Below are 17,171 nucleotides of genomic sequence, written 5' to 3'. Positions count from 1 at the left end.
TTATCATAAGTTTAAAGGGAAATTCATTTAAAATAATAATATCCATAATTCCTTCAAACTAATGTGGCAGAGGTATATTAAAATGCTGGGCGTATTCATTTGAATAACTTGACAAAGTGTATGGGTTAAGTCGAGAAATTGATATATAATATGATTTGGTTTAATTTGACTCAACTTGATGATTAGGCCTATCCTGATGCACGCCTACTTGCAGGTGATTGGGCCAGCCTGTAAGCTTAAAATCAATTACTAAAATTGTTGTGCTAATCTTTGTTAACTTTGTCTAAATATTATTTTAAAATAAACATTTTTATATTTTAAGTTAAAATTATTTTTCAATATTTTAATATAAATTAATTTAAGCATTTATAGAAATTAAATGATTAAATTATTTTAAATGAATATCTTAAATTATAATTAGATGATCAATAAACAAAATATAGAGTTGAAAAACTCATACGAAGAACATGGTTAACCATGCACGAAACCCATCCAAGTTTCTTATAGTTTGTCAGATTCTGATAAAAGTAAAATAGGGGTCCACTTTTTAGCTTTGCAAAGTTTCTTCTACATGAAAAAAAAAATATTGTAACACGTGAACGAAGTTTTCAACACATCGAAGTAAATCCGTAAATAAGGTGAAGAAGAACTTGAGTTTGACCAATAATTTAGTAATTTGAATTAAAATAATATTATTTTCATTTTGTTTTAATTTCGATCGCATCATCTTGATTTACAATTTTTTCTCTTCTTTAAATTATGATTACTCCTTTATTGATTAGCCCCAACATATATACCAACCTGAACTTACTCGCTAAATTGCGGTTCATCTTGATAAACATTGGTGAAGTGTTCAAAAAAAGACTTCTACACCACGTTGATTATGAGTATCTATCCCCATCAAAACAGTGAAAAGTTAATTAGTTACTACCTAATAAACGATACTGGATGAAGTAAAGATTGAACAAATTTTTTTTTATCACATTGCATGTCGGGTGTGCGCTGTACTTATCTGTTATATTAAAGTTTAACTAAAAGAATGTATCATAGTAAACGAATACAAATTAAAAATAAATTAAATGCAGGTTTCCGTGTATGATTAACAACGTATTCATTAATCAGCATATATAATTACAATTATTTATTAAAAAGGAAACTCATCCAACACGTACTGTTTCTTACATGTAGAGCCAGTTGCAAAAGACTGCGTCCACCCAATAATCCCTTAGCCTATAAATTAGTTGCTATTCATCTCTCATTATGAGTGCCACTGCACAGAGATCGACTGAGCAATATAATTAGAACCTGAGGGAGCACAGATATATCCAGAGAGGTTCAAAATGGCTGGTGGGGGGTTCGCTGTGAATGCACCAGGCAGTGATTTCCTTGGCCAGATAACACTTTCAGTCGTAATCACTTGCATCGTCGCTGCATCCAGTGGACTACTTTTTGGATATGACATCGGCATTTCAGGTCATTTTTTGTTAATTTATTTTCTTAATTACGTCTTTCCTCTTTTTTTATCTTCTGTTATTAATCTCTTTCTAAAGCATTTTATAAGAGCATATTGATATTTTATGTTAAAGGGCTTTAAGTTTTCAACGTTAAACTAGCTGTGGTGATCGTTTTAGACATGGAAAATCAACAAGAACAATAGGATATAACATAAATAAGAGGAGATACTTATACTAATGTTACTTTTTTGGTACATTGATCTAATGTTATTTTTAAATAACTTTATATTTGCGTTTTATGAGTTATATATACCACTAAATTTCGACTGAAGGCTAATCTTTGCCCTAAACGAACGTATTGTTTCAATAGATAGAGAAGAAAATTTGCATATTCCAAGCATGGTATTACATAAAAAAATATTTAATATTATGTTTTTAATATTTTATAAAATATTAAATAAAAATAAACATAGTTAATATTTATGTCATTTAATAAATAAGATGTTTTAACGAAGGTCCAAAGTTATTTTTGAAAAAGAAATTCTATCCTGGATAGTACTAGCAAATGCCAATTGTCACGCGAAGTCAAAAGACCGCCTTTTGTGGTTCTCACATGGACAGGGTTAGCGTCTTAGTGGAGTGAGGCTGGTTCTGTTTGCATTTCAAAGTTGCAATAACCTTTAATTGTATATGAGTGCCTGCCAACTAAAGCCTAGCTCAACAAAACTTTATTTTTAATTGCAATTTACGATTTGTTGAAACAAATATCTGCATAAATATATGGTACTTACTTAAAATGTACTATACACTATTAACCCATCATAGATTATAATACTTTCCTAAAATAGTTTATTTTTACAATAATAATTTTGAAAATTACGCTTAAGAAATTATTTGATTAGTTGATACAACGTAAAATTTACACCGACAGTATATGACAATTAAGCTGAAATTGATCTCGTATGGAAGTTTCCAATTAAATTGGATATGCAAAACTCACCCTTTTTTGTGAATGGTAATGTTACCAAATTCCAGGAGGTGTCACGACGATGGTCCCGTTTCTTAAGAAATTTTTTCCATCAATACTGAGAAAGGCAGCTGGTGATGTAGATGTAAACATGTACTGCGTGTATGACAGCCAAGTGTTGACATTATTCACTTCTTCTCTGTACCTTGCTGGGTTAATCTCATCTCTCGTAGCTAGCCGAATCACGGCGGCTCTCGGTCGAAGAAACACCATCATGTTGGGTGGTTCCGTCTTCCTCGCCGGTGGTGCAATTAATGGAGGTGCTGAAAATATTGCTATGCTCATTTTGGGCCGTATCCTACTCGGCTTTGGGGTTGGTTTCACTAATCAAGTGAGTCAACCCATCCATATATCTAATCGTTATTATTTCATGGATCATAGTGTCAACTCTATTATTTTAGTACTACGTAGAGGAAGTCCCGCCGCAAGAATGGGCATAAAAATATCATATCCCACTAGGAAGAATTAGGATAAAACATCTCAATTAACATCATTACCATTATAAGACAAAAATAAATTCCTCTTCATTTGTTTTGAACTATTTTTGACTTTATGGTGTTGGCATATATGTTTGGAAAAGGCTGCGCCGTTGTACCTTTCTGAAATAGCTCCACCCAAATGGCGAGGTGCTTTCAACACAGGCTTCCAATTCTTCCTAGGAGTTGGTGTGCTTGCTGCAGGATGCATAAACTATGGCACCGCAAAGCACACGTGGGGATGGAGACTCTCTCTTGGACTTGCGGTTGTACCTGCAGCCTTTATGACAGTTGGTGCCATCCTTATAACTGACACGCCAAGCAGCTTGGTGGAACGTGGCAAAATAGACCAAGCCAGAAAAGCCTTGCGCAAAATCAGAGGAGCGTCCATCGATGTTGAACCCGAGTTAGAAGAACTCATTAAATGGTCACAAGTGGCTAAATCAGTGGAGCAAGAACCTTTTATGACCATATTTGAGAGGCAGTATCGACCCCATTTGGTGATGGCATTTGCTATCCCATTTTTTCAACAGCTTACAGGAATCAACATTGTGGCATTCTATGCACCTAACCTCTTTCAATCTGTGGGTTTGGGACACGAAGCAGCTTTACTTTCTGCTATTATACTAGGAACTGTTAACCTTGCTTCTATTCTCATATCCACTGCTGTTGTTGATCGGTTTGGTCGAAGGTTTTTGTTCATAACTGGTGGCATTCTCATGTTTGTCTGTCAGGTAATTAATTAAGTGACCTTCTATATTATTTTTCATACATGCACGTGGCATATTTACTAATATTCACAGTTCTTGTTGTTGCTACTGTGAAGATTGCGGTGTCTGTTTTGCTAGCAGTGGTGACTGGAGTTCATGGTACGAAGGACGTATCGAAGGGCAACGCGGTTCTGGTGTTGGTGCTACTCTGTTTCTACAGTGCAGGTTTTGGTTGGTCGTGGGGCCCTCTCACATGGCTAATTCCCAGTGAGATTTTTCCTCTAAAAATCAGAACCACTGGACAAAGTATAGCTGTTGGTGTGCAATTCATAACTATATTTGTGTTGTCCCAGACATTTTTGTCAATGCTATGCCACTTTAAGTTTGGTGCCTTCTTGTTCTATGCGGGTTGGATTGCGGCGATGACAATCTTTGTTATATTTTTCTTGCCCGAGACTAAAGGAATTCCATTGGAGTCAATGTACACCATATGGGGTAAACACTGGTTTTGGCGCCGGTTTGTTAAAGGACAAGTTGACCAAGTGAATCTTCCTTGAACTAATGTTATTTGTCAACCAAAGATGAATTTTATTGCCTTTTCCCTCCTACTATAGGTTTTGACATTTTGTATAAATTTTATGCGTGTTTGGATTATGTTTAAATGGTTATAAACTTATATTTATTTCAATGCTACTAATTTTAATTTACATTAAACTTTCTCATAATAATTGCTTGTCTGATCATATCAGAGAATGTTTATTAGCTACTTTTCTTTACTGCAACATTTTAATCATTACATATTATGCGTGCAAGATCGCGTTATTCAAATTTAAATTCATTAACATGGATATACATGGCATCATCAATATTGTATATCTGATTGAGGAGTTGAAGCCTTTTTGCCGAAGGGTATCCTGTACCATGATACAGTGCATTCCTAATCCTGACAGCTATAAGGAGATTGGGAAGAAACCATCCAGTACCATAATTCTTTATCAAGACATGGATTGGGCTGCAATATACATTGTTTGGGTATGTAGAGCTAAATTAGTGGGGTTAGGCCCAATCAACCTAAATAATGAAAACCTGATTTGCTTTTTCTCACTTTTAGAATTGTGCTGTCATTTCAGTACATACACTCGACTCTGGATTGTGGATTGTGGATTGTGGATTGTGAGTGAGCCAGCTTGCTTCTTTTTCTATTTTTATTTCTTTTGGTCTTCTATTTTGGTTTTTGGGTCCAAAACCTTCGGTTTTCTTTTATCCCCTGCTTTGTTGTTTTACTGTCTTGGGCCTTTCGGCTTTGCTGCTTTGGGGTCTGATCATTGGAAGCCCATGTTATTAACAAAAAACACAAAAATCAATGTTTTTGGAAAACAGAATTTAAAAAAAATTAAGTGATGGGGTGTGGCTAATGGGAATAAAAAAAAACATGATACGAAATGCAATAACCTGATCTCTGGTTTGTTATCCACTTAATATTTAAAGCAACCCTTGACGTTTAGATTCAACCAGCGATGCGGCCATTTATTATTTGCTCCTAAAAATGACAACTCGCTCAATCGTTTTCTGTTGAGCTCATAGTACAGTTGGCAATGGATTCATTTTTATTAACATCAACTCACAGAATTAATTTTAAATATTAAAGTATAATTTCTTTTTGTAAATCAATATATGTTCTTAAATTATTATTTTTTATTTTAAAATTATATTATCTATTTTATTAAATTTAAATTTATAACTCTTCTAAAGAGATAAAATTTTATTTTACTTTAGTCCAATCAACCTTTATATATAATTCATGAATACAAATTCTTAAATAATATTTTTTAATTTTTTTAAATGAGAGTATTTTAGGAGTTAACTTTTTCCATCAAGACAAGTAAACTTTTTTTTGTATTGAATATTTATTTTTTAATTAAATATTAATTTGGTATATTAATTTAAATTTTTAAAATTTCATAATTTATTTTTTAATTTAATGAAATTTCTTTATTACTGATTGCAATGTTTAGTCTTTTTTAAATTTTTAAAATTTGTTAATTTTTAAGCTAGTCATTTAATTTATTTTTAATTATTTATCTGAAATTTATATTTTCATTTAACAATACATGTACTGTACATTAAAAAAATTAGTACGATATAAACACACTTGTCGTTTTCGGCTCTTTCATTCTCTATATCATTGATAACTATTTTTAAATTGTTATTATTAGTTTTGAGATTTTAAAGTACTAAATAAAACAAATTGAATAGAAGTTTTAAAGTTAACGTTATATATGTTTGAAATATTATTTAATCTTTTAATATTATAAAATAAAATTGTAAGATGTGAAAATAACCGGTACGTAGGTAAAATTAAAATGTTGTTAAAATATTCATTTAGATTTAAATACAACTCTAGAATTAAATATGTACTTTCTAAAATTAATGAAATATTAACAAATTTTAAAAATTTTAAAATTCTAACTTACGGCTTCTATAAATTAACAAAGTAAATATATGATTAACAGCTATAAATTATTATTCATTAATTAAAGTATATCCAAGAAACACATAATAAATTTATATATAATATTTTTTTACAGACCATAGCATCACAGAATATGATGCATCTTTACCAAAAAGAAATTATACATTAATAATATTTTGATAAAAAAAAACAACTAAAATATGAATTAAAAACAACTATAATAATTATAACTCAACTTAAAATTACGTGTTAAGTTAGAATTATTTAATGTTGACAAAAATAATAATATTTAAGTTTTTTCCTCAAAAAGTCCGTTACCAAATTTACATTAAAAATTGTATCTATTTTATAATAAGTAAACATTGTAAATACGATCATATAATTATCAAAATAAATAAATTATTCAAATTAAAAAATATTTATTTTTAATATTTTATAATATTAATAAACTTGGTAAATAGATATTAGAAATAAAAGAAGACAACTACAATACATTATTTTCCAATGAGCTGTTATTTAAGTATCATTTTAAATCACTCAATAAATTTAGTTTTATTTTTTAAAATTTTGTTAATGTCATTAATAAGTATATGTTTGGAAGAATGTTAAAAGTTTTTACGCTCAAATTTAAATATATAAATGTAGTTTGAAATTTCTATCAATATGTTTGACAATGTTATGATATAATTAATTTTTTAAAAATTTATGCTTGAGTTAATGTTATGAATTACAGTATTTAATTAAATTGAGTTAAAAATTTTATATTATATTCTATACAATTTATTCTTGAATAAAAATAAACGTAAATATACCATTTATTTATTTATTTAAAAATAAAATTAATTATATGAATTAAATTTATTTAAACTTAAATTTACAAATTTACCTACTAAATGTTTTTCAAAGTAAAAAGAAGATATACACGTCTTTTACAGCTCTCAAATGCTAAATTGACAATGTAAAAGTATTGAGAAAGAATTAGAAAGAGCTTGGACTAATTATTTTGTAATGTAAAGAAATTATAAAAAATATTTTATTTTAAAAATAAATATAAGATTATAATTAAATAGGTGGGTTAGAATCGTATTTTTTAATATTTATTCCATTATGAAATTCATATATTATTAAATTATACAAATCTAATTTTATTTTATTTACTTATTTATATTCGTGAAATCTCATTTTCACTCAAAATCTTCTTCACACATTTAGTTAAGTAAATTATTTTTAAATCTCATTTTACTCAAAATGTACCAATGAAAACGTCAACATTTATCCATTGTAAAAAATCGTAAGATTTATTCTCTTCAAATCCTCATCTTCCATTCGATGAATTATTTTATTAAGTGTTTTATAAATTTACGACTTCTAATGTTTTAAAATCACATCGTATCCCAAATTCATCATACAGCTCCAAATATTTGAAAAAAAAAAATTCACAAGATTTTGAGTAGAAGAAACTTTATCACAAAATAAAATTTTGTTGTATTTTAAAACAAATATATAAGCTCAATTGTTTAAGCAATTAAGCATCGAATGTTGCCATTTAATTTTTCTGGTACGCATAGCTCCGTCGCAATAACTCCTAATGATCGCTCCATCCAACCGGACTGAAAACTCCTATTGCTCATGAACTGATGAACTACTGAGAAATCTTTATAAGGTCCTTAAATAAATATATTTATTATTTATTCAAGCTAAAATTTTATATGAACAAATAATTGTGACTTTTTATATTGGTATTGGGACAATTAAAATGGGTATAATTTCGCTTAAATAACTAAAAATGAGTCCCTTATTAACATTCAGAAGTTTATGACATCTGCAAATAGTCTCCTTCCATTGATCAGATCATCACTGAACTTCAAGTTATTTTTCAAACTCACGTGATATAAATGATTAAAGGGTTGACAGTCAAATAAATATTGGCATATAAAACTTTCACATGTTGTGGCCTTGAAATACAATTAGTTACAGAGTCTTACAAATAAATAACCTAAAAATACTAGTTAAAGAATTCGTCTATAATATTTTTAAATCATAATTGAGTTATTAAAAATTTTGATGGAGTGTATTGATAGTTTATTTAAAATATTTTTAATTTCTCAATTAATATTTTAGAAGCATTTATTAATATTTTTAATCATATTATAATTCCATGCTTCCTCAAACTTTTTCAAAAGAGATCCAAGATAAAAGAATGTATATATTAAGATAAACATTTTAAATCATCCTTTAAAACATTTTTACAACTTTTTACTTATTAAACAAAAAAAATTATTTCTTTTATATTTTAAGATGTTAAATATTTTATTGTATTTAATATTTACTTTATAAAAATTAGGAGAACTAATAAAGAAAATAGAAAACAGTAGAAGATTATTCTATTAAAATTCTCATCACAAACCAAAAAAGTGATGGCTGAATCGTTTCAGTTTATATATATATTGATAATTTATTCCAATATAAGCACAATTGATCGGCATAAAACGATAGCAACCTACCTTTTCTTCAAAATTTAATTATACAAGAGTAGGTGTGTATAGTAATTAACGGATCCTCTATCGTCAAATTTTTGCAGTTCCTCTAACGCAAAATCCTAGCCATTAATTTATATTTTAAATAATTAAGATTGATTATAAAAAAAGGGTGGTTCCTAAAAATATATAATGGAATATTAATTTATCATGACCGACCATCCAGCAGCATCAGCAGAGGATAATTTTTTTATTCTGTTGTAATATGTACTTTAAAGTAAGATAATTAATATGTATAGGCATTTTTTCATAATTAATTTTTTAAATAAAAAAAAGAAAAAGTTAAATGAAGAAAAATAACTAATTAAAGAAAATAGATAATACAAGAGTACATACTCTCTCCCAGTCTCCCCTTGAAAATGAGACAATTCGCATGTATGATTATTTTTCTAATTTAATTAGTTTAAAATGAAAATAAGAAAACTGTCAAATAAACAACTGCATAAGTTTTGGGGTTATTAATGATATATTTCTTGTTACTTAAACGTATGTAAGTCAAGAAACAAGTTCCATCTGTCCCACCCTAGCTATTTTATAAGAAAATATTTATTTTACATAATTTTTCTTCTTTGCACTACTATTATATTCCTTGTAAATTTCCAAAACTGAATCAATTTGAAGTAATATTTTTTATTTTAAAATTGATCAATCGTTTAAAATTTTGTCCTTTTTTAAATTTTCAATGAACGCAACTTTAATTTTATGAATAAATAAAATTTATTAATTAAAGTACGAATATAGTCTAAAATTAATATATAAATTTTTTAGTAGCTATACTTTTATTTAAAGTATAATACTTAACAAATAAAAAGTCAAATATATAATACATAAGAAAAATTAGTTAAAATTCTTAAATTTTATTATAAATAATAATTTAGTCTAAATGGTAATTGTTAAATCAAAACAATTTAATTTTTAAATATAAATAAATTTAATAAAATATATTTAGATTAGTGTTTATATAAATATAGAATAAAAATAAATAATAAAAATGCTTAGTAGTTTTGAGAATAAAATAATAACTTTTTATTCACTTTTCACATAATGAATCTGATATGAGATAGGAAAGGTATATTTTTTTTTTAAAAAAATATTGAATATGAGTAATTTTGTGTTTAAAATTTTAATTTTTTTAATTTAAGAGTGAGTACTTTAATATGCAAATGAGATATCTCATATTAAGAGTCTTTTGAAAAAGAATTGAAGGTGCTCAGTGCATCATATTGTTTGAGAGAAAAATAATTATGTTGATGCTTTTGTTAAGATAGGATCAACTTTAGAGAATGATTTTACATTTGTTAATCAATTTTCACTATAATTGCAAGTGTTGTTGAAAATTGACATCTTGCAATTAAGGTTTATTAGACATTAGAGTAGTTTTTTTTTTTTTTTTTTTGTGTTTGTAATTGACTTTTATTTTTTATTTTCTTATTTCTCTCATATAACAAAAAAAAAACTGTGAATTAAGAATTTATTATCGATTTGACATGTTAGAATTTTGTTAAAATGACTAAGGATGCATTTAAATAAATAGTTTATTAAAATATTTATTTAATAAATTATTTGTAAATAATATTTTGTCATAGATTTATAATAATAAAATATATTAAAATAATCTGAAAATTAATTATTTAACAAGTTATATTCAAAAATTTATTAAAATAAATTAAAAAGAGCTCATAAGAGTGTTAAATTATTTTAAAAAACTGTTCATAAACTCTTTCAAACAAATTTTATGACTAAAATTGTTTATTTTTAAAAGAGACGAGACACACATATAAATTTAAATTTTAGAGAGATTAAAATTAAAATCTATTAATTTATAAACATCTCACATTTTAAAGCATGGAACACGAATTAAAAAAAAAATAGAAGAATTATAATATAATATATTAACAAGCATTAAAACATATTTAAGTGTGAATTCTTGTTGAAAACACTTATAAGTTAAGTGCTTCTTTCGTACTATGTTAATGGTATATAGAAGCAAGAGGAAGGGAAAAGATGAGGGAGAATTTGAACTGTGGTAGCTATGTAGATTCTGACAGTTTCTAGTATGTGGGAAGTGATTGAACAGGAAGGAAGAGGGAACTTAAATGAAGGGAGGGCAAGGTGGGTTGGGGGCATTTAACAGAAGAAACCTGTCGTTGAGAATGAAGAAGAAAGATGACCAAGAAAACAGAGTTGTTTTAATTTGGTCGCTGTTGAAGTCTGCATTTAAGTGAATTCAAGGTGGTTTAATGAAGGCAGGTAGACTTACTTGAAATTGAACCCCTCCATCTATCTCTCAATGCCTTTAATGGCCTGGTAGTTGAGACCCCTTTTTTTCTTTAGTTTGTTCTTCTTTTGTCTCATATTATATGTTATTTTAAGTATTTCAATTGGTTTTAAAGTATTCATTTATCATGTTAGAAAATTAAGAAAGCTAGCTATTAGTTTTTTCTAACAATTCTCTCATTTATTAGTATTTTACCTAAATATTTACTTATATTTTAGCTAAATGATAATTAATGCTCTTAAGACACTAGTTAAGAGATTAAAAGTAATTTCTTTATTAAAAAATAATAAATACACTGTCTATAATTTTTAATGCAGTTTAACAAATTTTATTAAAAAATTACTATTTTCAATTTCTTAACATGACAAGATCCTATATTTTAACTCTTTTAAAAGGAATATGACTAATATTAATTAGTATTTTTAAGATACTGATTAAAACATTAAAAGAATATTTTTATTAAACAAATGTGATAATATATTTTTTAACAATGATTTATTTATATTTTTAATTAAATCTTAAAAAATGCTAATTAACAAGACTTATGAAATGGGAGTATTGTATTTGTTCTCTGACAAATTTTCCCTAGTCCCATTTTCTAAGCTATTTTCTATTATTGTCTTTCATGCTTTGTAGGTCAATTAACTTAGCTTGTAAAATCATCTACGAACTCTCTTAATTGATCTCTAACCCCTCTACATTTTTCGTAGAAATACTTCATTTGCCATTATTGAGCCCATGAAGTAGAGCAGAGACGTTTAGTGAGAAAAATAAATACACGATTCACTTGCAGTGTGATAAAATGATCACCAATCGCTTTTTACCAACTAGCAAACTTTATCAAATTGAATTGCGTTGTGCTGCTATAAGCTTGAGCATTCAAAGCCTTGCCAATTGTTTTTTCATTCTTTAATAATGTATACTGCATATTTGTCATCTCGATACTCATTTTGCTGATCCAATGTCTAAAATATAAACGAATAAGCCCTTGCTTATTTTCTAGCGAATTTCAATTGAATTTGAATTAGCAGTGCAGTCCATTTAGGGCACCTCATCAAATTTAGTTGTAATTGATGAAATCAAGCGATGAACACTCCCCTGGAAACCTAATCGGCCAAACGTAGCCTTACTCTTTCCATATATGATATAAGAAGCACAACCCGGCGAAAACCCTCCATGTTTTGTCACATCTACGTACATCTGCCTTTTTTGAATTAATGATTTGATTTTGTAAGATTATATTGAAATGATTAACTGTTCGAAAGGATTTGATTTCAGTGTTTACGATGGCCAAATTACTTTAATGTGTGGTATATGATAATGAGAATCAGAGTGGTTTGTCATCACTTTTTATTAGTTCAGTCCTTAAATAGTTAAAAATGTATAATGTTTCTTCTTTTTTTTTTACTTAACGATTAAAATTTCTCATAAGAATTAAGAAAATGATTGATTTTATTCTTTTAACAGGAAAAAGAATTATTAATATTCTAAGTTTTATAAAAAAAAAATATATATATATATTATTTAACTTCCTATGAATTATAAACTATTCTCATCATTTATAAATCAGTAATTAATATTTCACTCATCTATTATTCTCTACAAAACAAATATTTTTTATTAATAGTAAAATTCTTAAAAAATGTTAATTGTTCATTAGTTTTATAAAACAACGATAAAAAATAATAGAACAAAGTAGAGTGTTAAAAAATTTAAAAGATTATTGTATATAAATATTTCTATATTTTAATTATTTTTTATTTTCTTCTATACACATACATTTTAAAAATACATCTTTCAACACTAGGAGACACCTATAAATGTTTCTATTTAAATATTTCAAAAATATTTTTCCATTTTTCACGGGCAGTACAGGATAGACTAGTATTACATGAAGTTAATAAGCCATGCAGTAGACCATTCAACACATTTGTTTTAAAATCGTAATTTAATATTATTAAATTTAAATTTGCTCTCAACATTCATTTTTATTTGTTTTAATTTAATTTTTGACTAACTTTATGTATTAAAAATAAATAAATTAATGAAATAATAAATCATCTTATTATAAAAATTGCAAAAACTATACAAAAAAGACAGATGGAGTAATTGTTGAGGACAAATGTTAACATTTTCTTAAATTTGAGTATGATGAATGGATCCGTTTGCTACTCCTTTCAGTTGCATGTATAATTGTTTTGATGTTAATAGAAGGAAAGTAATTAAAGACAATTGTGAAGTTGATAGGAAGAAGTGAGCATATGACTAAGGGGATGATGCAGGTGATGTGAAGAGAGGAAGGAAATGGGGAGCGGTTGTTTAAAAGATTTATTTAAGAGAGAGAAGGAACAATAAATTGGCGTTTATTTTTTTGGCAACTCATAGGACTTGGTTGGTTTAATGGGGGAGGGTGTTGAGAGCCTTTAAAGCTTACTTCTGGGGCGTTTAATAGCATAGGTCATCTATGAGCGTGGTTTGTTTTAATGGCTGAAGAGGGTGTTGAGAGCTTTAATGTTTTTAGTTTTTTGAGTGACCCAATTGGGGAAGTTGGAGTTATTATTTACATTAAAGAACCCTTGCCATTCAAGACCTTCCCTTCAACTGTACACACTAACACCATTAATGACTATGCCATACCTCTCCTTCTCCACTTCTCACCGCCTTTCATAACTGTCTTTTGCCTTCTCTTTATAGTACGGACGTCATGTCAAGGACGACCCCAATTCATTTCATTTCATTTATATTAAAGATCTTTGTTGTTTATAAAAAATAAAATTATTTCTTTCTCTTTACCATTCAATTTAAGTAATAATGTTTTGTTAATAAAAACATTTGTTACATTTTCAATATTTTAATATAATAAATATATTTTTTAAAATAAAAATTTTCTATTTTTAGACGTTTCAACTCAATCTTAAAAGTTAAAATTACCGAAACTTTAAAATAATTCTTTGTTTAATATTTTTTTTCATAAAAGTACAAACCAGCTAATTTTATGTGAATAACTTGTTTTCGCAACATATCCTCTATCTCTTATGTGCCAAAATTTGAATTTTTTTCTTTTTCTTTTCTGGGGTATGGATCAATTAAAAAAAACGATATGATTGGTCAATAGTCTTGATATCATTTTAGGATTGTGGACGAAGTTATCATCTGGTAAATTTTACTTAAACACATTTTTTTAGATGAGACGTCAAGTACAGACTTGAAGTTGTGCAGTTATTAAGAAGCCAACATGGGAAAAGCACGTTATACGTAAGCAAAGGCCTTGTATTTGAACCTTCAAGTTATTGCCCACAATTAGATTCTCGTTTTGCAGCTATAACTTGCAAGTCCAAGGCATACCTATCCTATATATAAACACCTCAGTCTTATACTACATTTGATCACCAAGAGACACCCAAGCTTTGAGGGTGATTAAACCACTCTTTGAAACTATGGTCTCCTTTCACATAGCGTTGCCCGAGAGTCCTAAAGCTGAAATTCATGCAGAATTTGAAGCATCATCAAAGAAGAGAAAATGGGAAGACCCATTTGCTGAAGAATTCTTCAACAATCAAGCTAGTTTAAAGAAAAGGAAACCCGTCTTCGATATAGAGCTTCACCCCGAGACCCCGTTTTCTTCAGATAAATGGCATCAATACCTTAGTATTCAGGTATTTATATTATATATAGTTTATATACTGTCAAAACTTGTTAGAAAGCTTCAACTATGGAATGATCTTGTTGTTTATCTTTAATCTTTTTTATTTAATGTACAGTCTGGGCAGATACAGTTATGTAACACAAGGGTGAGTCGAACAACAACAGAGGACCCTTCTGATAACATGAGCCTAGACCTTGAGCTGAATTTGACATGTGAATCACTGAGGAAAAAAGAAGACACTTATGATCATATAAGTGATCAGAAGCAGAGTAGTGGCCCTCTTGGGGGTTTGAGTGAACGTGATGATCTGTTTATTGAATCAAGCAAGTGTAAGAATGATTCGGATGGTACAATTCGTTCTCCCACGGGGTTGTCATCTGAGGGAGATTACAAAGAGATGGTTGCAACGGTGTGCATGCGGTGCCACATGTTGGTGATGCTATGCAAGTCATCTCCTTCATGTCCTAACTGCAAATTCATGCACCCACCAGACCAGAGCCCTTCAAAATTCTTGAAGAGAAGGTGCAGTCTCTTCTGCTAGCAAGCAACGTCAAATACTACATAAATTTTCACAACCAATCTTACGTTTATCTTTTATTTTTCCCGCCTGAATAGCCTAAGTTTCTTTATATATAACTGTAAGTTCAAAACAGTGGGGTGATGATTAATCTAGCTCTACGTAATGGTAAATGGTACTTTGATTGTTAGAACGAATGAGAATAAGTGACAGCTGTAGAAGCTAACTTAGTATCATAATCATATTTGTCTATGTACATAGTATTCACCATCATTAAAAAAAACAATCCATGTTGCCAGAGCAGAATTTCGGTACATTCTTTCAGTATTTGAAACCAACACAACATATTTTTCTGGATGATGGGTCTAAATTCGTTAACAGTTTGCTTCATCAAGTTTCAGCACAAAATGTTCGATTTGACTATTGTTATTTTCTTTTCCAATCACGATCATTGAGTTTCCCTTAAGAGGGTCATTTTCAACATGCAGCAGGGTAACACTGTTCTCAAACAAATAACCACGGTCGTGTGTAACGTAGGTTGTTAGTTTCATCGTATAGTCTTCATGCATATTATAATAATGATTAAGCAAAGAGGGAAAAGGTGACATAGAAGCAGATGAGTTTTTTTTGTCCCTCATCTCTCTTTCACTCACCTTATAGAATAATTGATTTTTTTTATTTTTTTTAAAATTAAGACGTGTTCTCGTTCCCTTCGCTCCTTCAAAAAACTACGAAGTAATAACTAATCAATGCGTTTAGGGAATGGGAGCTCCTGCAAGGAAAATACTCAAGAGAAATAGTGATAAACCCGAATGAATAACATCATATATAATGCAAAATTAATTCTTCTAAAATTAACTAAGACGATCACTCCAAGTTATAATGAAAGCAGAAATCTGTCAATTCTAAAATGGTGGCAAATAATAGGTTTGAAAAAGAAAAACAATAACGACTGTATAATGGCCTTATAATGGTAGGATCATGCTGTATACTTCACAAAGATAATAGGATACAAAAAGCTTCTGTTAAACCATTGATTTTTTATTTTGTTTCGTGACAAAATCCTTGGGCTGTAATCGGAACTGAGGGGTGGGGCTGTTTTACTTCTCAAGGAAAACTCATCGTTGTATGTGCTGCTTTTGTACAGAGTACCGCTTGTACTCAAATTTATCCATAAATTTTTTTTGTTTATCTAAAAAAGGAATAAGAAAAATGTAACATACGGGCAGAAGTTAGTATCATTATTAAATTCTAGATAGATTAGTAGTCCCCGGTGCCTTAACTTATATAACTGTCAAACTTCAATATTACCAAATTATATTGAAAATTTAGTCTAAATTTCTAGTGGTATGACATTGTTCTTTTAAATACATGAATCCCTAACCGTTATCTAAAGTCCAATGGTTTATTACATTAATTAGCTTATGTCTGTAATACGTTTCTATCCACATTAATTGTATGAGATTTGCTTTCCCTGGAGTGAAAAGGTAAACATACATCTACTAATACGTACATTTTATGATAAATAGGAAAGAGAACAAATACGTACGTTTTATGATTCCCACAATGATTTATTCAAAGAGAAAATGACATATATAATTTAAATTTCACAAAATATGTATCTTTTATCTCTTTTGGTACAAAACAGCTACCCAACCTATTCAAGTCCACGGAGGATAATTAGCTTTAGTAGGAATTGGGTAAAAAAAAAGTCCAAATATAATGTATACTTACAAAAAATGGTGTTTAAAATAAGTAAAGGCTCATCGTATCAAACTAAAGTACTCAAAATTTAAAGTTTAAACTCTAAAATTTGGACAAGTCTATTCTGTCAGCTCTATTTTTCAGAATGATAATTTTTTCTCATCTATCTTTAATTTAAATAGAAAAAAAACTTTTAAACGTAGCTTTTTAGATATTCACAGTATTATTTATCAATCAAATTTAAAATTTGATTTTGGTAAAAAAAATTTACCTTTATTGTGTTGCAAGTTTTTAAAATAAATTTATAATTTTAATCAATAAACAATACCGAATATACTTAGGGAACTGC

General features: G+C 28.4%; 2 protein-coding genes across 2 annotated transcripts; both read left to right on the top strand.

Annotated features, from left to right (window-relative positions):
• Positions 1–1,340: 1,340 nt before the first annotated feature.
• Positions 1,341–4,224, top strand: LOC113872815 (sugar transport protein 5-like). Its single transcript, XM_027510650.1, has 4 exons — positions 1,341–1,473; positions 2,490–2,812; positions 3,062–3,691; positions 3,784–4,224. Exons 1-4 carry the CDS (start codon positions 1,341–1,343, stop codon positions 4,222–4,224), a joined length of 1,527 nt encoding a protein of 508 aa, XP_027366451.1.
• Positions 4,225–14,229: 10,005 nt separating this feature from the next.
• LOC113852983 lies at positions 14,230–15,287 on the top strand. The gene is made up of 2 exons (XM_027483413.1): positions 14,230–14,611; positions 14,717–15,287. The coding sequence occupies exons 1-2, from the start codon at positions 14,393–14,395 to the stop codon at positions 15,140–15,142; spliced, it is 645 nt and encodes a 214-aa protein (XP_027339214.1). The 5' UTR covers positions 14,230–14,392; the 3' UTR covers positions 15,143–15,287.
• Positions 15,288–17,171: the final 1,884 nt, after the last annotated feature.

Source organism: Abrus precatorius, unplaced genomic scaffold (assembly GCF_003935025.1).
Source record: "Abrus precatorius isolate BTA unplaced genomic scaffold, Abrus_2018 Scaffold10, whole genome shotgun sequence".
Lineage (NCBI taxonomy): Eukaryota > Viridiplantae > Streptophyta > Magnoliopsida > Fabales > Fabaceae > Abrus > Abrus precatorius.
Note: the sequence above shows the minus strand (reverse complement) of the source record. Positions and strands in the feature narration are given on the sequence as shown.

Excerpts from the sequence above, each read along its gene's own strand:
- LOC113872815 (XM_027510650.1), top strand. The coding sequence starts at position 1,341 with ATGGCTGGTGGGGGGTTCGCTGTGAATGCACCAGGCAGTGATTTCCTT. Across the intron at positions 1,474-2,489 it reads ATATGACATCGGCATTTCAG|GAGGTGTCACGACGATGGTC; the intron begins GTCATTTTTTGT and ends ACCAAATTCCAG. Across the intron at positions 2,813-3,061 it reads GGGTTGGTTTCACTAATCAA|GCTGCGCCGTTGTACCTTTC; the intron begins GTGAGTCAACCC and ends TGTTTGGAAAAG.
- LOC113852983 (XM_027483413.1), top strand. The coding sequence starts at position 14,393 with ATGGTCTCCTTTCACATAGCGTTGCCCGAGAGTCCTAAAGCTGAAATT. Across the intron at positions 14,612-14,716 it reads ATCAATACCTTAGTATTCAG|TCTGGGCAGATACAGTTATG; the intron begins GTATTTATATTA and ends TTTAATGTACAG.